The 23,360-nt window shown below is 38.6% G+C and overlaps 1 protein-coding gene across 5 annotated transcripts in view; it reads right to left on the reverse strand.

Moving 5' to 3' along the window:
* The window catches only part of bnc2 (basonuclin zinc finger protein 2), a 384,791-nt gene that overhangs the window by 261,818 nt on the left and 99,613 nt on the right, over positions 1–23,360 (reverse strand). For 4 of the 5 annotated variants that reach the window (XM_055205284.2, XM_055205285.2, XM_055205283.2 and 1 more), the window contains exon 2: positions 5,857–6,046. The exons of the other annotated variant lie outside the window; for it this stretch is intronic. In XM_055205284.2, the coding sequence (XP_055061259.2) occupies positions 5,857–5,888 (32 nt within the window). In that variant the 5' untranslated portion in view covers positions 5,889–6,046. The remainder of the gene's footprint in view (positions 1–5,856; positions 6,047–23,360) is intronic. 5 annotated transcript variants of the gene reach the window in all.

Here is a 23,360-nt window from a genome sequence, read left to right on the forward strand (position 1 = left end):
CATCAAGCTTCTCATGCTAAAACATTGACCCCAGGGGATCTTATGAAAAACTTTACATTATTTTACTCAAAGTCAACGAAAATCGAGCAGGACCAAAACATTTTACAGCTGATCGCTGTGAAAATGTAAAGAGATGACGTCAAGTATAACCGCAGCAATGACAGTGTTCTTAATATAACAAAGTAAGTGTTTTGGTTAATGCCATTAATGTTTTTTAATCATTGTATACCACTAGTCAACTAAATAAATATAAAATGGTAAAGATGAATGCACATTTATACATTGATTTAATAGATTTATAGCATTTTGAAATAAAAAACTGTCATGGATTTATTGCATTTTGTGGAAAAAAGAATTCGTTTTTATAATAAATCTTTGAAAATCAAGTTATGGATTTGAATTTTTTATGTTTTTATAACCTAAAGATGCTATGTGAAAGTTTGTAACAGAAAATGGTGATTTTCATCTAGTCACTTTCTTGGTATAGAAAACACGTTTTTTACCGAAATTTGTCAAAATGGATTTATTGCGTTTTGGAACCAAACTCTTCATTTTTAATTCCGCTTTGATGAGAAAAAATCTTTCATACCACTCCTGCACGTTGTTCAACTCCAGGTTGTTAATGTAAAGATGTGCTGCTCTGCAAAAAGGCTAAGCCCTTCAGGGAGCTTTGCACCCAACCCCAGACCGCAGCAGTTAAAAGTCTAATTGGGGATAATAATGCCTTCACCTGAAGTTATCGGTCAGCTAGACAGTCTATGCCCATGAGACCAGGCATGACTGGACCCTACCTGTCACAGAGTGTCATAAAAAGCTTGTTTCACCTTGGGCATTTGCCTTCTTTAAAACTTTTAAGCCTTCTTGAACTCACCAATTCAATTTGACAAATGTGAAACCAAACTCTAGCAAGCTTTTAAAACTTATTTAAAGTATCTGTCAATACTGTAACTGTACTGTGCATGTATTAAATAAATACACTCTATACATAATAGGTTAAATCACACACACATTAGCATATATATTATGTATATTATGAATATATATATAGTATATTATGAATATATATATATATATACTGACATTATGTAGCTAAATAACTTATGATACAAGGCTTTTGTCAAAACATGTTTATTATTATGTTATCATGTTATTATTTTGTTTTATGGTGCTACTTAGCTGTATTTGTTAAGTTATGAAAGTTTAAATCAAAACAAACCAACTGCAGTTGAATTTATATTAATTGGAATGCACAACCAAAAAAACAAACGAGATAACTCTGTTTTTTTGGTTGTGCATTCCAATTAATATAAATTCAACTGCAGTTGGTTTGTTTTGATTTAAACTTTCATAACTTAACAAATACAGCTAAGTAGCACCATAAAACAAAATAATAACATGATAACATAATAATAAACATGTTTTGACAAAAGCCTTGTATCATAAGTTATTTAGCTACATAATGTCAGTATATTATGAATATATATATTCATAATATACTGACATTATGGAGCTAAATCACTTATGATACAAGCCTTGTCACTGAGCACAAGAGGAAGTGTGACCTGTTTGAAGCCTCAAACAGGTTATCAGGGTGTTTTGTTATTCATTTTTGTTTTTCTGTGTGACTAGCGTGCTATGGAACAACACAGCAGCCCTAGCAATCAGGAGGGTTCAGGAGCCTATTTCCGCCCCTGACCTGGAAAGCGCACATCAGCACCCGCACTTAAACTGACCGAAAGATTCCAACCTTAACATGCCGGTGGAGAGGTGGGGGGGGGGCCTTTTGTTTTGAATGGCAGGAAATCCCTGAGAATGTTTTCTGTACCCCTGGTGACAATCCGTTAAAGTGAGAGTGAGTAAGACAGAAAGAGAGGACCAGGTTTTGCTCCTTAGCACTCCCCTTCTTCTTGCCCCAAGTTTCTGGGAGAGGCAAGTAAACATGCCCTTAAACTCACAAAACCACACACACACAAATACAGTTACTTCTGCCAGATGTCTCTTTCTCTGGCAGATATCCCATGGTTTGCAGGACTGGCTGTGCTGCTGTGTACTGGTAGGTTGGAATGCTAGTTCAAACGTGTGGAGGCGCCCAAACCATTGAAATTTTCTCTTCCTTTTTTAGTTTGACTTTTACCTTTTCTACTCCCTATGGCCTTCTCATTATGTAGTTTCTTTATGCAGTTTCTCCATCTAGTCCTACCAGTTTTCTAAGCTAAAAAACTGTATTCATTTATATATATATTGGATCGCCCAAGTCTGCACAGTGACAACCAACTGTTTCTTTACAGTTTTTTATTAAAACTTTTAATTTACATACTTTTTTTATATACTACTCAATATATAGTATAGCTTTTATAGGATCAGCTATGTCTGGCTCTTTTTCAAGTTTGACTTTTTTCCCCACTGGGTTTTTCTGCTAGGAGTTTTTTTAACCCATTGGGAGTCAGCTGACATAAGATTAACTTAATGTAGAACTATGTTATGTTACGTTACATGTGCATTATATTATTACTCCACTTACTAGTACAGATTAATTTTAGCCGTTGTACTATGCTACTTTGTTGTCTTATGATTTTTCAGTTTTCTCATGTTTTTATTTATGCAAAGCTGCTTTGGAATAATGAAACAATTGTGAATTGAATAGTCACTAAAGCTATTCTAATTAGATTATAATTATAACTTTTTGTGTCTACTTTTTATTATTACTCCTTTTTTTGCTTTCTGGGAGCTGTATCCTCCTAACAAATTTAGTTGGGTTACAGTGACATTACACGACATGTGTCAGAGTTTTTTTTTTCACAAATACTGCCCTAATATAACCCCAAATCTATTTTTTTAAGTATAAGTGGTCCTGCGTGCCGTTATAGAGTCTAGAGACTTTCACTGAGCAACCTCAGACCTTGACTGTGTAGTACAGGATGAGCTCTCAAAGCTTATTACACCATCAAAACCAACAATCTGTATACCAGACATTATACCCATTAAGTACTGAAAGAGTTGCTTCCTCCTGTAGTTCCAGAACACCTTTGCAACATAATTACCTCCTACCTATCTTTGGGGCATGTCTGAAAGAACTTTTGGTAATGCTTTAGATCATGGCCCGCAATGTACCACGTAATAAAACATACCTCTACAGTATGTACTCGTAGGTATAAAGCAACAATATCACTCAGTGAACCAGATTCATAGTGGCCTAAACCAATTTGTCAAATCATGCACTCTTTTTGCAAAACTTTAAACACAAACTTCTCACTAAAACATACATTTTACATCGCAATGCACTTTTTATAAATGCTAAACACAGGCCGGCAAAAGTTAAACACAACAACTAAAAATTGTACACACTTTTTTCGAATGGTATTTTTTTACCAATTGTGTGGATTGAAAAAGTCTTAGAGGCAGATGAAGAGTATGAGGAAGAGCATGACACCAGAGAAGATGCAACTGGCAAGATTTGCAGTTGGATTGCTGACTTTTTACAAAATACAAGTGCTTCTTACAGTAAAATTGAAACTTACTATTACTTGCAGTACTTACAGTAAAGTATTCACTATATCACTGAACTTAACTTGTGATTACAGTAATAGAGATTTTTAACAGTATTTGTCAACTGTGTTGTTATATAAAATAAACATAATTTTTCTGTAAGCAGATGTCTTAAATGTTGTGTTTTCCATTTTTTAAGGTAGTGTCTAATGGATACTCTGTAGTGTTTTATATTATTGACTTACAGTCTTGTTCAAAATAATAGCAGTACAATGTGACTAACCAGAATAATCAAGGTTTTTAGTATATTTTTTTATTGCTACGTGGCAAACAAGCCACCAGTAGGTTCAGCAGACTCCCAGAAAACAAACGAGACCCAGCACCCACGACACGCACGCTCCCAAGGCTGTGCAATTGGGCAACTAGTTGAATTAGTTGAAAGGGGTGTGTTCAAAAAAATAGCAGTGTGGCATTCAATCACTGAGGTAATCAATTTTGTGAAGAAACTGGTGTGGTTCAGCTGGCCCCTATTTAAGGATGAAGCCAACACTTGTTGAACATGCATTTGAAAGCTGAGGAAAATGGGTCGTTCAAGACATTGTTCAGAAGAACAGCGTACTTTGATTAAAAAGTTGATTGGAGAGGGGAAAACCTATAAAGAGGTGCAAAAAATGATAGGCTGTTCAGCTAAAATGATCTCCAATGCCTTAAAATGGAGAGCAAAACCAGAGAGACGTGGAAGAAAACGGAAGACAACCATCAAAATGGATAGAAGAATAACCAGAATGGCAAAGGCTCAGCCAATGATCACCTCCAGGATGATCAAAGACAGTCTGGAGTTACCTGTAAGTACTGTGACAGTTAGAAGACGTCTGTGTGAAGCTAATCTATTTTCAAGAATCCCCCGCAAAGTCCCTCTGTTAAAAAAAAGGCATGTGCAGAAGAGGTTACAATTTGCCAAAGAACACATCAACTGGCCTAAAGAGAAATGGAGGAACTTTTTGTTGACTGATGAGAGTAAAATTGTTCTTTTTGGGTCCAAGGGCCACAGGCAGTTTGTGAGACGACCCCCAAACTCTGAATTCAAGCCACAGTACACAGTGAAGACAGTGAAGCATGGAGGTGCAAGCATCATGATATGGGCATGTTTCTCCTACTATGGTGTTGGGCCTATTTATCGCATACCAGGGATCATGGATCAGTTTGCATATGTTAAAATACTTGAAGAGGTCATGTTGCCCTATGCTGAAGAGGACATGCCCTTGAAATGGTTGTTTCAACAAGACAATGACCCAAAACACACTAGTAAACGGGCAAAGTCTTGGTTCCAAACCAACAAAATGAATGTTATGGAGTGGCCAGCCCAATCTCCAGACCTTAATCCAATTGAGAACTTGTGGGGTGATATCAAAAATGCTGTTTCTGAAGCAAAACCAAGAAATGTGAATGAATTGTGGAATGTTGTTAAAGAATCATGGAGTGGAATAACAGCTGAGAGGTGCCACAAGTTGGTTGACTCCATGCCACACAGATGTCAAGCAGTTTTAAAAAAACTGTGGTCATACAACTAAATATTAGTTTAGTGATTCACAGGATTGCTAAATCCCAGAAAAAAAAAAGTTTGTACAAAATAGTTTTGAGTTTGTACAGTCAAAGGTAGACACTGCTGTTTTTTTGAACACACCCCTTTCAACTAATTGCCCAATTGCGCAGCCTTGGGAGCGTGCGTGTCATGAATGCTGGGTCTTGTTTGTTTTCTGAGAGTCTGCTGAACCTACTGATGGCTTGTTTGCCACGTAGCAATAAAAAATATACTAAAAACCTTGATTATTCTGGTTAGTCACATTGTACTGCTATTTTTTTGAACAATACTGTATGTGTGTATGATTTGAAAGCCTAGATTTTGAGTAAAGGTGAAATAATTTGGAGGAATTTTTCAATTTTGCTAGAAGAGTCAGGGGTTCTCTGAATTTAGTTTGACAATTTGGATTTGTGTTTAAGGTTTTGAGAAAATGAGTGATGGTTTCAAAAAATGTGTTTTAGCAATTCAGGAAAACTGTAAAATCGCTGCAAAATTCTATTCTCTCTCCCTCAGTGAACTCCATTCAGAAACACGTCATAAAATTAGTACCTATAACTTGCCAAATCCTTGTCAGACAAACAGGCCATGGGGCAAAAATGGCATAACTGGTGGGGGGGGGGTTTAATTCCTTGGGGAGGCTTTTACCTTTTTGTGACAGTTTTGTGACAGTTTTTTTTATTACTGCTTCCTATATTATTGCCTGTATTAGGACTATCGACTTTCACTATTAAAATGCCTAACAATCTTAATAAGCCTGAAAACCTTGAATTAACTCTGTTATACCTTACCTAATCTCAGGCGCAGTAGAATTCAGCGACATAGGAGGTGTTTCTTTATTGATGTTTTAGCCTGCAAGGGTTTTTTTCAGACACTTCGTTTTTGCTGGTGACTGCAGCCCGGATGGAAGACAGTCCTGATGTTCAGTTTCATTAATAAAGTCGGATTTATCTTCGCAGTTCACTTTTGTGTCTTCTTTACCTGTGATAATGATAATGACAACATTACTAACTCATGTGATTTGCATTTACAGAACGAATGTTTATATTCACAAAACTGATAATAAAATCTGATATAGCGTTTATAACAGTTGGTTGCACTATGTTTACTATTTTGGGCAAAACCCAAACCTCCATTAAACTGAATAAAATCACTTTCACTTTGAAAATGATGCGCTGTCACAGTAAAGCCAGTTGTTTGTTTACATAAGACTCTGTCTACGTTGGTCTACACTGCACTGCAACCCTGGAGTTCTCAAACTAAAACAGGGTCTGCAGTGTTTACAAACAACTCTGTTTATGAGGGTCGAAAATGCTGGAGTAGTCTAAATAAAAGGCGTAAACGTGGCAAAAGTAATACATTTTAAAAGTAAAAGCATTAATGTAAACAGGGCCTAAGTTTAAGTTGAAGCACTGAATTAGCTGGGAAAAAAATCAAAACTTAAACCAAATTAAAAACTTTAACATAACTAATATAAATAATCTCAAATAAACGTATTATAGGCCCAGTAAAAAGTTAATGACATAAACATACAACACTGACAAAAACAGAACTTAATTGCTACAAAACTATAAATAAATTGAATAAACAGAAGCACAGCATCTAAAAGGCTACAACTTTTTTAATGGTAAGTTAAATGCATGTGGCACTGTTTTTTATTATGGGAGGCATAATATTGTGTGGAAAAATATAGTTTGGATTATTATAATGCCACAAACTTTATGCTTTTTACTGTTTATTATGAACAGTAATGAGCAGTACTTTTAAAAACAATAAAACAAATGTTGGGAAAGTGATATCTTTGGTCGTTTTTTATGTACATTTTTTTGTGTCTTCGCTCAGCTTTGGGATCTTCTTTTGGCATTGATGGCGCTTCCTGGTTTGGTTTGTAACATTCTGAGCTGTCTATGGTCTTGGATGGCTTTCTGATTTTTCTGCTGCCTGTCTTACTCCTCACCCTTCTTACGTTTGGATTGTTCCCTGTTCTGAATGGACTCCCAAAACAGCGAACCAGAGTGACTCTATCCTTGTCTTTCTGCCCTCCTGGAGTTGTTAGCCCATTGTACAGCTTTATTAATAAAGTGCTGATTAAACTATGCTGTTCACTTTGAGGATGATAGTGACAGCAACATTACTAACTTGGGTGAGTTGCATTTAAGAAACGAATGTTAAAAACCTCGCAGGCTGAAACAGCAAGGGAACATCACCTAGGTCGCTGAATTGCACTGCACCTTCATGTAAGCTAGCTCATTTTTTATTTGTGCGCTGAAGCCATTCGCCTTGAGATTAGATAGTTGCAGTAATTGGATAAATCCAGACACATAACCGGACACCTTACCAAATGAACGAGGAATCTATATTTGACGCACTTTGTGCTATTCTTATAAATGATGCCAACATCTAAAACCTTGCTTATTCGCATCTTTCTCCACACTCAAAGTTCATTACATGCAAGGTAGCATGGCTGTTATTGTTATTTTGTTATGTTAATTTTATTTAAAATGTATTTATGTTTGCTACTTGCCTGATGAAAGTGTATTGTACATTTCTTGTGTCTTTTTTGAAAACACTCATTAAACATTCACAGTGCTGGAGGCAAATGTAAGTGAACCCATATACTAAAGCTAATTTGTTTCAGTAGCTGGTAAACTGGAGTCCAATTGATAAAATTAGTTTAAAGGTGTGGTATAGTGCAATTTTGATGTCCTTAAGAAGTATCAGCTCTTATGAACCATGCACTCCATAAGGCTGAAAAGGGATACAAAACAATTTTAAAAAGTTTAGACATCCATCAATCTACAGTTAGACAAATTGTCTATAAATGGAGACAGTTTAATACTGTAGCTACCCTTCCTAGAAGTGGGTGCACATCATTAAATCTGGCACACATGTCTGTTCATGAGTCTACCATATGTAAATCTTTGAACAAGCACAATGTCTATGGCACAACATCACGGAGGAAGCTGCTGCTCTCCCAAAAAAGTTTGCAAAAGGGCACCTTATGGACTGATGAAACAAAAGTTGAATTGTTTGGGAAAAATAATATGGCGCAAAAAGGGCACAGTTTCAACCCAGTCTCACCCCATGGCGTCAATACTTGACGACACCTGACCATGCGTCAACATGCCGACGCGGAGGGCGCACCCCCCGCGTCACCCCCCGACGAACTGGGGACTTCAACACCACTAAGTCCGTTGCATTCTCTTTCGTATTTTCTTACCATTTTCTACCATTTTCGCGTCGGTTTAGGGTTAGATTTACATAATGACATCCCTACCCAAACCTTTCCCTAACCCCAATGCCAGGCGACAACTGTTTAATTTCGCGTACCTGGTGGTATTGAAGTCCCCAGTTCGTCGGGGGGTGACGCGAGGGGTGTACCCTCCGCGTCGGCATGTTGACGCGTGGTCGGGTGTCGTCAGGTGTTGACGCCATGGGTGTGAGACCGTGTTAACAGTTTACCAACAGTAAGCATCATCCCAACAGTGAAGTATGGATGGAGGGAACATCATGATTTGGGCATGCTTAGCTGCCTCAGGGCCTGGACCACAAAATGAATTATCAAGTTTAACATAATATCCTACAGGATGATGTCAGGGTGGCTGTCCGCCAGTTGAAGCTCAGTAGAAGTTGGTTGATGCAGCAGGACAATGACCTTAAGGATCAAAGTAAATCCACCACAGACTGGCTTAGGAATAAAACAAAATGCGTCATTTGAAGTGGCATAGTCAAACCCCAGATCTTAACCTATGGAATGACCTCAAGAAATCGGTTCACACCAGACATCCTACAAACATGTCTGAGTTGAACCGGTTTTGTAAAGTGAAATGAGCAAAAATTCTTTCTGAACGATGCGCAGGTCTGATTCAGAACTACTGAAAGTGCTAGCTTGAAGTAATTGCTACCAAAGGAGGTTCAAAAGGCTATTAAATCCAATTGTTCACTTACATTTTCCTCCAGCACTGTGTATGTTTAATGTTTTTTTTAAACAAGAAACTAGAATTATTTGTGTGTTCTCAGCTTATACACGTGTTTGTCTATTGTTGTGACCTAGATGAGGATCAGGTCACATTTTATTTCAAATCACAGTAGAAAACCAGTTTATTCCTAGGAGTTCACATATTTTATCTTGCCACTGAAACATTTGTTTAAAATTTTTTTATTTCAATTGACAACAAAGTAGCACGTTATTTGGTTCATTTTTTAATGATATAATTTTTTTATATAATAAAACTGTAATAAAAGTTTATATTTAAAAAAAAATAAAGCTTGCAGAGTCAAGATTGTGTATTTATTGCATTTACTCTTTAACTATATATAACAAGGGGGTAACAAGCACCACTTAAATTTACAGCCCGCAAATGTTACACTTACCCATATAACTACACAGAACAAAAGGAAAACCAGGCTTCACTTTAATTTACGGCCCGAAAATTTTACAGTTACCACATAACTACATAGAACAAGAGGGAAACAACTTCGCTGTATCCGACCCGGTGTACTTCAGTCTCGCAAAGTCTCAGATATCGCGAGAAGCAGTATCACTTTACAGCAAACAACACAGAGGCAGGCGAGCAAAACACGGCTAGCAATTGTTGCAAATGGCAGAGCCGGGGAAGAAGCATCGAAAACCCTTAACGGAAGGGAAACATAACTGGATTGGAAATAAGCTGATAAACTTGGTTCCGAGGGGGGAGGGACAACAGTTAATTTTTACGACAGTGTGTTTGAAAGCATTTACTTTCAGACACTAGGGGGAGCTCGTAGAGAAATATTACGCAGACTTGCCTGGTTTCCCTTTAAACCAAAGCGCTGCTTTGCACTCTAGTTGCAATTCTGCAACACACTTACTCCTTTAAGCAACACACTTGATCCTGCATACTACACACAATTTCATACATAAGACACTTCATTCAAAAATGAAATCTCAGGGTGCCATTTGGAAAACACATGTATCCAAAATACAAAACACATGGGGTAATTGAAACCACTCAAATACACACCTAAAGGCACTCGCTTGCAAAACTGAACACCAATCAGCCAGCTACAAAAAAGTCTTCATTTTAGCCATTTCAAAAACTTTGCAAGCGTGGATGGAGGGAGAGCAAGAGGTAGAGCAAGAGGAGGAGGAGAAGGAAGAGGAGGACAAGGTCAAGGTCAAAGAGCCCATGCACGGACCCATATTTCTGATGATATAAGAGCAACTTTGGTGAACCATGTCATCAACCATGGCCTGATTATGAGGGAAGCTGGGCAGAGAGTCACCCACATCTAAGCTGCTTCACAGTGGCATCTGTAATAAGAACATTACGACTAGAAAACAGGTATGTCTTCACCTCTCTACTACTCTACTCAGCTGGTATTTACAGTACTGTACTACAGTATATCACATTACCACATCACCTGTACAGGGTATTGCAGGGTGCTAATGCTCCTTTTGCAGCCAAAGTGTTAGTTTTTGTAAAACATACAATGATTCCTTATATTGTCCATATACAGTCCATTTACCATATTGAGATGTTTCAGTACAGTGTATGATACAGTATATACAATAAAGTTGTGTAGGGAAAAGAAGCAAACCGATGACAATTTGTGGTTGTATTTCTCTAGAATGACTAGAAGACCTTCTGGGGGAGGACACCAACGCCTGTTCACACAACAGCAGAAACTTGCCATTGTGGACCTAGTGAGGTCCTGTGGCCAGACCCCAACAGACGGCGGGATCCATGAGCCCACATAGGCACAATTGCCATGATTTTTTTGTGTTTACAGTATAGTGTTTTTTCAATTATTATCATATTTTTTTTTGCAATGTACAGCGCTGCAATGTACAATATTGAGTAGGCCTATTTTCTTTTTTGGTTGTTTGAAAATCTGCCTCCTGAACTAAAAATATGCCTTCTGAATAAACAGTGAAAATCAAAGACTGCAGTGTTTTATATAAAGTAGACTAGTGTGTTCACCCTGATCTGAAAGTGTATGCATATGATGCAAGTATGTGTCATTTTGTCATTATGTTGGCTTGACAAAGCCAACATACTGTTCTTCGATCTAAGCTTATTATTATTATTATTATTATTATTATTATTCTTCTGGTCCACACTTTTTCTAACAGTAACTCCTCCTAGAGCTTTCAAGCTACACCCACAAAACTTTACAAAACTTTTAAGACTGGTATGTAGATTTATGCTATATCTTTTCTAACTGATGGGACCTACCGAATTCCTAAACGGGGCGCTCAAACACCCCAAATTTTCCATTGACTTAACATTGCGACAAACTTTGACGGGTCATAGCTGCAAGCGAGAAATTTGTAGAAACTTGTGGGTTACCACATTTGAAGAGGCTGGCAGGCTCTGTAAGAACATACATCACATTGGGGTGTAAGTCTCACCCCTGGGGTGTAAGAGACACCCAAATTTCCCCATTGACTTATAATGGGGCAAGGAACGTGCCCATATAAGGGAATAAAAGCGTCCCAGATGGAATATCTTCACTTTAGAGTGTCGTAGAGACATGGGGGTGGGCTCATTTTACTCAGGCATCCAATCAGTCTCTCTGGATCGTCTCAAAGCTGTTAAGCCACGCCCCTAGCAACCATTTTTGGGTACCCTAGCAACATCTCCCATAGACTGCCATTATAAAATGCCCAGATGGATATCTTTGCAGCACAGTGTCACAGAGACATGGGGGTGGGCTCATTTTACTCAGGCATCCAATCAGTCTCTAAGGATTCTTATTGAGGTATTAAGCCACGCCCCTAGCAACCAAATATGAGCACCCTAGCAACATAATAAACAAAGCCTTATATCTCTGGATCCGAACATCATAGAGACATGGGGGTTGGGTCTTTTGGTCATGTTAGCCTTATGCTAGTTTCATGCTAAGTCATACTAGCTTCATGCTAGTTTCATGCTAGCTTCATGCTAATTTCATCATAAATCTTGCTAACTTCATGCTTATTCATGTTAGCATCATGTTAGCTTTATGCAAATTCATGTTAGCATCATGCTAACTTCATGCTAATTCATGTTAGCATCATGGTAGCTTCATGCTAATTTATGTTAGCATCATGCTAGCTTAATGCTAATTCATGTTAGCATCATGTTAGCTTCATGCTAATTAATGTTAGCAACATGCTAACTTCATGCTAATTCATGTTAGCATCATGCTAGCTTCATGCTAATTCACGTTAGCATCATGCTAATTCATGTTAGCATCATGCTAGCTTCATGCTAATTCATGTTAACATCATGTAAGCTTCATGTTAGCATCACGTTAGCTTCATGTTAATTCATGTTAGCATCATGCTAGCTTCATGCTAATTCATGTTAGCATCATGTTAGCTTCATGTTAATTCATATTAGCATCATGCTAGCTTCATGCTAATTCATGTTAACATCATGCTAATTCATGTTAGCATCATGCTAGCTTCATGCTAATTCATGTTAGCATCATGCTAGCTTCATGCTAGCTTCATGCTAATTCATGTTAGCATCATGCTAGCTTCATGCTAATTCAATTTAGCATCATGTTAGCTTCATGCTAATTCATGTTAGCATCATGCTAGCATCATGTTAGCTTCATGCTAATTCATATTAGCATCATGCTAGCTTCATGCTAATTCATGTTAGCATCATGCTAGCTTCATGCTAATTCATGTTAGCATCATGCTAGCTTCATGCTAATTCATGTTAGCTTCATGCTAATTCATGTTAGCATCATGCTAGCTTCATGCTAATTCATGTTAGCATCATGCTAGCTTCATGCTAATTCATGTTAGCATCATGTTAGCTTCATGCTTATTCATGTTAGCATCATGTTAGCTTCATGCTATTTCATGTTAGCATCATGCTATCTTCATGCTAATCATGCTAACTTGATGCTTGCTTCATGTTAACCATGTTAGCTTCATGCTAGCTTCAGGCTAATCATGCTAGCTTCATGCTAAATCAGGCTAGCTTCATACTTAAACATACTAACAGCCAGATAGCCTACTAAACTATACATCTGTCAAACCTTTTTAAACGTACAGGCTACGCTTTGGCAAGCCAACATAAAGTTTGTCAACAAACTTTTCTATCTAGTTAGAGTTACATTTTGACCAAGGAATGTTAGGTTTTAATAGCAGAGTTTAGGTTTTGATAGTAGTTTCAATTTGACACAGATGGTATATTTCCCAGTGTTGTGTCATGTTTACTTGTGTGTGTAGAGTTTTGGCACAATGAGCAAAGTTTTGCAAAATGTGTTCAAGCAACGGGCTAAAACTGAAATAATAAATAAGAAACAAAACACGAGGAGTAAAACAACGAACAGGTAGTCGAACAGGAACATCCAACACATGAACAGACAGGGAAGTAATGACAATGATCCAGCAGTGAGTGTGAGACAGACAGGGGTATAAATACACAGACTAAATGACATACAGGTGTGATGAGGCAGGTAATTAATCAATGAATGTCCAGGTGACAACAATCGGAACAGAAACAAGACATGACACGGATTAACCGTGACAACAATAGCACAGAAAAGCAGACTTAATAGGTACATGTTACATGTTAAAGTAACATAAACATTAATTTACACGATACACAATATTATACAGATTATACTAGGCAAAAACGTAATCCACAAAATCAATGAGTACAATTGTAATTTGAGATACTGAGCACAATGTTTTACGTCACGTGAACAGACAGTGTACAGTGCTATCTTTAGGGTTTCATTTATAAAACTAAAGAAGATGATCTCTGCATCTTTAATCAGTTTCATTTTGCGTCTGTGTGCAAGTTGTGCGATCTTATTTCATCAATTGCGCTGAAATTTCAGAGAAAGATCTTACATATTCATGTACAAAACACTGTGCAGCATTTTTACTTACAACACAAGCAGCGGACTCTGACATAATATTAGTTTGCGGCAATGTAAACCCGTAATTTCTTCCACTTGCGTTTAATCTAAAACAGAGGGACTCGCCCTGAGTCTCCACAGACCATCCCTCAAAGTAATCAGGAAAGAAGCGGACGAAAGTGGACAAAAGAGAGTGGTGATATGCACCTGATATATGATAGAAAGGCAGGGGAGGGGCAGCAACAATTTTTTTGGGAAGGGGCAGCGACTAGGGAGAGTGGTTGGATGCGCTGTAGACGTAATCGCCTGCGCATTATATTAATATATTTATATTTCGCGTCAGTGCGACCTTTAAGAAAAGTAGTCGCCTAGGCAGGAAAAATACTCACAAAATGCGACTATTTACTAGCAGTCTGGAGCCATTGACTACTGGACTTAGGACCTTTGCGCAAGTTACTTTGTGGGCGGATCTTGGTTGCTGTTGCTATTCTCCCGGCGGGAGAAATAACTCTTGCGCCAGGCGCAAATCAATAAGGGGTTGGTCTGAAGTAGGTTCATTATTCATAGGTGTGGTTTGGGCGTAACGTCAAATAAACCAATCAGAACGTCATCCAACATTCCCTTTAAACACAAGTGCGCAAGTTCCATGGCGGGTTGCTATTATTATGATTTCGGGTTGATTATTATTATGATTACCAGGCGCACGCCAAGAGCAGTTCACAGCCGAGGAGACCTACGTTCTTGTAAGAGCAGTCAAAGACAGAGAAGCTGTTTTGTATGGGGATGGGAGAAACCCTCCCAAAGCAGCGTCGGTTAAACAGGCGTGGGAGGAAATAGCCACAATTGTCTCATCAGCTGGCATCCCCAGGACGTTGCGCTGCAAGCGCTACAATGATGTCAGGAGACGGGGGAATCCCAATAAATCGTGCACGCCGTGTAATGGGAGGTGGATCTGCCTCTACACAGGACCTGACGCCAGCAGAGGACATCGCTGCGTCCACCCTCACCGCTGAAAGCCAAGAAACGCAAGCAGTCCAACCCCAAAGTACACTTACAAATCAAGTTCACATTCATTAAGGTTTCTTATGAAAACATTTTAATTATTATTTACATAAAATAAATGTAATACAGCCACACAACAAACTTATGAAAATATTTTAAACGTTATTTGCATGATAATTTTTTAACGCAGCAACACAATAAACAAAAACTATCACCACAATGCTCACCACAATGATTTCCCTTATCTCATGTGTTAATATTTCTTATTGTAACAATTTATGATTTGCAAAAATAACTGTTGCATCTGTGTAGATTAGATAAGCAAAGTGTGTGCGCGTTGTGCACACTATACAAAATGGTCAAGCACGCGCCCTTAAAATAGCATAATGAACAGCGCGCCACTGACTTAAGACTATTTTTTCTGGTCAGTGGGGCAATTGTTTTTTGAAACTGCAAAATAGCATATGGGATGGTTTGCGCCGGAACACACCTCCTTTTTTGCGCTGAACCGCCCAGGGAGCACAAGTTCATTCCCTAGTTTGCCGACGTGCATCTGCGGAGGAAAAACCCCGCTGTGCGCTGGTGCAAAATACGAATGATACATGCGTCACTGACAAAGTCAATTGAGCTGGGTGCAAAATAGGGCCCATGATGTGAACAGACTCTGCCTTAGCAGGCATGATGTGAACCAACTTTGTCTTAGCAGGCATGACAAAAACAAACTGTGGCTTGGTAGACATGGCATCAGCAGTCTATGGCTTGGTAGACACTGTAGGATTGTAGGGTTCCTGCTTTTTTCTTGTAATTAAATCATTTAGTTTTGTTATAGAGAGCAAACACTAACAACTGAATGTTTGTATTCAGTGGAGCTGAACACGTGTCACGTCACAGAGCAGCAGGTGTCAGTTTTTGTTTATTACTTTCAGAGTGTGCAAGGCAAGCTGACTGACCAGACAATGGCAGAAGCAATGTGCTTACTTGTTTTTGTTATAATTTACATATATAATGTTTAATATAAGCAAGATTGTTTTGTTGTTGTGTTTTTATTAAGAATAATAATAAACCCTTTATTCAAGCAGCGCTTTAAATGGAGAAAGAGACGGTTAACCATACTCAGGGACTGGCGGATTTCTGCCACTGGCTCAAGCACTTAATTAAAACAGCTGTTGCACTCGCATTGCACGTGGATTCATAAGCAATTTAATGCAGCGTACACAAGCGCTGCATGTAAACAACTGCCTCTAATTCAAAAGTCAAAGTAAAATGCGTACGCTTGCATGCACATTTATAAGCCCCTCCCACCCGGTGATACCAGTATCACTGGGTTTGTCATGCGCTGATTAACAGGTGGGAAAATTCTGTCACCGCAACAACCCTACTGTTTATGCGACATCCCCTGCCGTGTATTATCAGAGTTTTCTGACTTTCATATTCACGTGAATTTTTTAAGTAGGGAATTTATTTATTTACACCTATGAGTGCAGTAAAATTTAACTAGCATCATGTATGGTGCTGGTGAGATTATGCTTTTAGCGCCACAGAGTGCAAAATATTTCAGTCGACCATTTAGGCATTTTAGAGGCATCGAAACGAGGCACCGAAATCTGTGTTCTGATTCGGTCTGATTCTTAACTAATGACTTAAGTTACTGGGATCTCTTGGGAGTTTATGGGAGACCAGTAGAAAATCTGTGGTAGTGTCATAGTGATGTAAAGTGTTCATACCATTTCATTTCTAGTCTGTACTTTGTTTACATGTGACTGTGTGATCGTATCACTTTAATGCTGCTTCTGCCACTTTGTGACAATGGATTTACACTTCGAATTAGATAGTCTCCCTACTGAAAAATCCAGCAAAGATCAGCAAAAGCTGGTAGCTGGTTTAAGGTGGCAGGAGCTGGTCAAGCTGGTGGGTCAGCTGGTCTTCCAGCCTGACCAGCTACGTCCAGCTAGATCAGCTTAAAAAGTGACCAAAACACAGCTAGACCAGTTTAAAAAGTGACCAAAACATGGCTAGACCAGCTTGCTACACCAGCAATACCAGATAAAACCAAGCTGGGAGACCAGCTAAAACCAGCTCACAAGCTTAAGCTGGTCTTAGCTGGATTTTTTAGTAGGGCTGTCATCAATGACCTTCCTTTTCCTTAATTTTTTATACCGTCATAAATATCATTACCACAAATATTCTTAAAATATCATGATATATTTTTGAGGCTGTATCGCCTACCCATAATCCAAGACACAGAAATCCAGTAAAACAGGCAAAATAACAACAGCTATGAAAATGGCTATGAACAATGGCTATGAATACACTCAGTACGCAGGTAACACTGACAATACTTCGCAACATGAACATAGTAATGGAATGGTTTAAAAAGTAAATAAACCCTAAACCAACTTTTTTTAGTTAATGATCAGTAAGAATGTGGCTTTATTAGTGCTGTTCATTGATTTGAGTAACTTTTTTGACATTAGGGTATAAAGTGTTCAATGCTACAATATATGGTGTAAAAACGTCTGAGTGCTGCCCTCTTCAGGTTGAACGGTGGCTACTGCAGTTCAGTTGAATTTTCCTATTGGATGTTACGGTACCGTGTGACTTAAGCGGTACGACCCTACGTAAGCAGGTTCAAGCTTACCACACCCCTGTTATGATCTCACCACACCCTTGATACGACCTCAGTTCGTCCCCTCTGTTGGGGTCTCTGTTGGGGTCTGCCCACTTTTCTTGCATTTTTCAAATATTGCCAGGGGGTGGAGTCAGGCTCTGTCCAGGGGTTTAGTTACACTTTAAATATACAAGAACAGGAAGTAAATGTAGGGAGAGGTGCCCCCTTGGTGGTGGAATGGATGAAAACTGATCAGCTGGCAGAAGAGCTGCTTCACCTGTAGCCTGGTAAGTAAGCTAATGTCTTATTCTTTTTAAAGTACTAATATTGCATTTATTTAAATACCTCTGGATATGGTGACATGGGAACCATTTTAAGTAATAGGCTACTTTTATCAAATCACTCATGAGGCTCTCGCAACATTTGTAAATCTTTATCTCCAGTTTGTTTTAGAGTGCAAACCTTTTTTGCATGTTTATAAAATTATTTGTAAAACTGCTTTTTGAGATTATAGTGATCATGTATCCATACCTTTTCAGCAATTAAAACTCTACTGATTTTACTTATTACTCCATGACTAAAAAATAGACTTTTAAAGAAAACTAAAGCTTTTATTACAAAAAAATTAACCATTTGAATAAACAAACATCAATGTTAAACTGGTGGTTTTTCTCCACCTACAGTTTTTCTGCTTACAAATTTCATCATGTCAATAGGGAATCTGCCATGGCGCAAACGCATCTGGCTTTTAAAGGGGATGGGAGATGAGACTCTTATTGGTTTAATGCACGTTATGCCCAAAACACACTCATTACTCATACCAAGAATAGGAACAATCCTTTTATACCGTACGCCAGACACACAGACCATTTTTCCCATCATTAAACTAGCAAAAGTGGATTGAGCTCTTAGTGTTTGTAAAAGTTGTCATTTTCAAGTTTAGCTTGTGATGACTTTTTGTGATGTTTTTACAGAATGAGTTTTGAAGCATATGTGGAAAGTGAATTGGTGAATTGTGTTTACAATGTTTGTGTGTTTTGGAATAACATAAGGGTATTAGTTTTTGTGCTACAAAAACCAGGTTTTGTGTTTAAGCAATCGAAAAAACTGTAATTCGGTATGCAATTAGATTACAAGAAAATCAGAAAAGAGTCTTTGAAGAATCACTGAAGATGGACATACTTTGAAATCTTTTGAAACATGTACACAAATCATGTAGTTTACAGACACTTTTATTTAAAGGTATAAGGTATATGCTTAAAGGAATAGTCTACTCATTTTCAATATTAAAATATGTTATTACCTTAACTAAGAACTGTTGATACATCCCTCTATCATCTGTGTGCATGCACGTAAGCGCTGGAGCGCGCTGCGACGCTTCGATAGCATTTAGCTTAGCCCCATTCATTCAATTGTACCATTTAGAGATAAAGTTAGAAGTGACCAAACACATCAACGTTTTTCCTATTTAAGACGAGTAGTTATACGAGCAAGTTTGGTGGTACAAAATAAAACGTAGCGCTTTTCTAAGCGGATTTAAAAGAGGAACTATATTTTATGGCGTAATAGCACTTTTGGGAGTACTTCGACTCGGCGCAGTAACACCCTCCCTCTCCCATTATGAGAGTGAGAAGGGGAGCGGACTTTTCAGGCGAGTCGAAGTACTCCCAAAAGTGCTATTACGCCATAAAATATAGTTCCTCTTTTAAATCCGCTTTAAATGTTTGTCTTGCCTGAAAATGACAGGCCGAGTCAGGGTAAGTCTTGTGGTTCTTTCGGTTTTTTCCACCTTCCCTTAAATGTTTGAACACTGACTCTGTTGCAAAGCCACACTGTGGGATAATGAAATGGGTCTGGTCGGAAACATTCTGTGAACTTACAGTTTTTAAACTAGTGCCTCAATTACAGCCTCAAAAAATGATTTGCAACATTTAATCACGGCTATCTCCCGTAGAACTTCCTTCACTTGTGTGCTAGCATTCACAACTCCCTTGGTTTCACACCAAATCATTTGGCGCTGAAATCCTGAATTAAACAATGCAAATTTGGACTTGGAGCAAGATGCTTATAGTGTGCCCCTGCAGAGGAGGCCAAGAAGACCCTGTCCACAGTCAGATGGAGCCCCCACTGACCCTCAAATTACATTTTCCATTGTTATTACTGCTATAAATATCACTGCACACACTTTTAATGCTCTTGTTATCATCCGTATTATTCATTGTTCAGGACTTTTGAAATATTTTATTGTGTAAGTGCTTGTGAATGCATGGTTACAGCCCTCAAATTTATTTACCCGTGTATGGTTTGTTCGAGTGCTTGTTTAATTTTGCTTTTTAATGTGCAACAAAATGTTGGCAGTGGAGAAAATGTGACTCAATCTAATAAAGCCGATTGATTAAAAGCAGATGTATGTCTGCAATTAGAGCTTTATTCACAAAACCTGCAGAGACTGCCAATCAGCTCAGTGCCAAACAGCTCTTTGATATCACCTGTGTTGGAAGAAATGACAGCAGTATCCGGGTGAAAAGAGGGGCCCATGGAAAAGGACAGAAAATACATGTAAATGACAAAGGCAGATTATGAGAAGAGTATGACCAAACCTAAAATCTTTGAACAGTGCCCTTGCACCAGCATGAGCTTACATCATAAAAAGTCTGAGCTTATAAGATGATGTGATTAAAGCTTGAAGGGAACAAAAGTAGAGAAGTCACACTGCCGATACTCAAACAGACACACACCTTTAAATGTGGCTCTGCTGAGTGCAGGATGAACCAATCAAAGACATTGCGTCCTATCATGCACGGCATGGAAAGAGCACTTGAGACAGAAAGACAGGGAGGTGTTACTCAAATGTGTCAAAAAGTGAACAAAATGCCATGCGGAATAAAAACGTCTACAAATTATGCATATTTTACTCTGACATTCAATGCTTTCAGATGATGGGCATCAGAGCTGTCCAGTGCCGGTAGTGAAGGTAACCAGCTTTCTTTGGGCTGTGGGCATATGAGGCTCTAATAACGGGCTTGCATGGTTAACGCATCCTTTTAGCGCATTGCGACTCAAGTGGGTGGAAGTGAGTTAAGAGCAGGAACAGATGTGTAATTGAGTTGTAATTCTGACATATGCATTTGAGTGATAGGTAGAGCCATGCTGAAGCTACAGCGACGCCAAGCTCTGGCCTTTAAGAGCTTCAGTAGGGCCCCAATGAACACGTTAGGGAAAAATGAGTGCCTCTTTTTATCCATTTTTCAAATCAGCATGACCGAAACAATACAAGAGGGCATTGTAGGAAGACATGATTGGAGGGAATATGAATAAGGGTCTATTTGTGACATGTATGTACTGTATGTTGCCTTTCTTCAAAGAAAAAGCAACTCACACAAGAATAGATAAATAGAGGTATAGAATGTAAATAATGCTCTGCAGTAATGCTCAAGCTAAACTGTGTTCCCATGCATTAAACCAAACATTTATGGTGTCTAAGAAACAATTCATGGAACAAAACTGTACAAACAAGACAATTGAATCTGACCCAAGAGAGCAATTCAAGTCTTGTTTCACCACTGAATGCTAAGATGCTACTAGTGACCACATATAAAATTTAAAGCATTCAAAAAAAGACATATTTCAAACTACAATACAAATTTAAAATAAATAGCCTATTCAACATAATTCATGAGAATAATAATAATAGGGGGATTTCCAAACAGCGTTTTTGCACCCTTGAAGGGTAATTCGTAAAGAAAATGTCACATTAACAGTCGTTTCAAATGAGAAAATTACATTGTTTTTCATTGCTCTGTTCAAATGTATTTTAATCAGCCACAATATGAGACACAATTGTGCCTTTAGAGTTGACACAGCAAGAGTTCTGATCTTAGGAGGGAATAGGACATAGGGATGATCACTTCCAAATGGAATTCGCCCGGTCTTGAGTAAATATTGTAGGCAAATTTTACATAAACACAACAATATGCTAAGGTGGGAAAGATTATACATATATGAAAAAATATGGAGAAAAAAAGAATCAATAGCATTCTGTAAAATGTTGGACAACCATTGGATATTCCCCCAGGGTCTTGGGTACTTTCCTCATAATTCAAGGCAAGACAAATAAACTGACAGCGATGGTGTATTAGTGACCTGTGTTAAAAGTGTGTTTTTTTGGTCTACAGTGAGTGTCCACATCTTCCTCCAGTGCTGTCTTTATAAGGGGGCGGGTACATTCCTGGTTTCTGGACCCGCTCAGGGTCACTAATCCCCTGCAGCTGTGTGTCTATGAGCAGCACAGCCCTGTGGGATAGATTTCTCACTGCCTACACACTAAATGACACATGTAAACCGGTCCTTGTTTTCTCTTCTACTAGTCTGTGGAAGCTGTAATACTTTCTCATCATATTATCCCTAGACTGTACACACTTTTTCAATGGACCCCTCTTTAAGCCTTTTTTATGTATTGATTTATGTTATTTACACAAAATGCCAGATTGGAATAAAATGTGTCAAAAGTATTCTCTTCCCAAATGATAAAAAAGCTTGTCTACTAACTACCAAGCCTACCACTGCCATCCACATCACTACCATTCTAACTCAAGTATTCTAACTTACAGGCATCAAACTGGGAAAGGGGTCAATATTTCAACTGCTAACAATGGCAAGTTAGTGGGGTTTTCTGTTCAGACAAGATGTGGTTAATAATGGCAGGCTGGAGGGAGAGCACAATTCACATTAATAAAGTGACCCACGGCAGGAGCCCTCTGTTTTCCCTGCGCACGGGCTCAGAGCTGTATCATAGCAGCTGGAATTTAGAAGGGTGGTGAGAACACCAACCAAAACAAACCCCACACAGAGAGCCTTTCCACCGAGGGAGCACTACACAATCCCAAAAATACTCCACAACTTTTTGTCTGTTTTCAGCACAGAGAAATTCTCTCAGTTTTGGCTCAAATATATATTATCATTTTGGCTCTAAATATTATGTACAGAAAATGCCTACTAACACTTTATTTAGGAAAAAAATCTCTTAGCAGTCGTATCTTACTTTATTTCTGTTAATTTGTTAAACTTCGACACAAGAAATCACACTGGAGTTCTGAGAAATGCAAATGGAGCATTTCCTGATCTCTTCATCACGTCCTCTTCCTTTCCAGACTCCGGCATTTGAAAGGGACCCAAAGACGCTGTCTCATCCTCAATCTAGGGGACTTCCCCTGTAGACCTGCCAAGAGTTTCCAAAGTCGCGCCTCCAAAAGCGAGTCAGAGATATCCATCTGTGTGGACAGGTATGTCGCCCCCACACACATGTGGATCAGATGGCGCAAGAATAAGATGACTCACAGTGACTCGCTCCCTCTTTGTCTTCCATTCTGTCTCTCTCTCCCTCTCTCTCTTTCATTAGGAACCATTGAGCTCTTCTGCCAGTTGGTAAACATGCAGTTCTTTGCAGTTCTGTCACCTAACAAATTCCCCAGAGGAACCAAAGAGCTTTCAGTGCCGGAACTGCTGGGGATGATACTGTACCATTAGCGTCTTTTAATTGACAGTTTGTTGAGTTTAACTGCAGGAGGTTCAGAGATTTTGTCGGGACATCTCTTTGATCACACAAGCTCCTACTAGAATTGAGCAGAGGAGGAAAATGCTTTCTTTTTTATCTGCAAATATTTTCCTCACATAGTCTCTCACCAGCGACCATAAAAATACTCTTTAAAACTGAGACCTATCCCATCATCCTGCCAAGTGTCTCAGGGGAAGCTGCAATAGAGAAAATCACATATAAGGTTGGCCAATCTGGCCCTGAGCTAAACTTTTGTCACAACCGGATCGTGAGAGTCCCAT

This window comes from Misgurnus anguillicaudatus, chromosome 3, assembly GCF_027580225.2.
Source record: "Misgurnus anguillicaudatus chromosome 3, ASM2758022v2, whole genome shotgun sequence".
NCBI classification, from domain to species: Eukaryota; Metazoa; Chordata; class Actinopteri; order Cypriniformes; family Cobitidae; genus Misgurnus; species Misgurnus anguillicaudatus.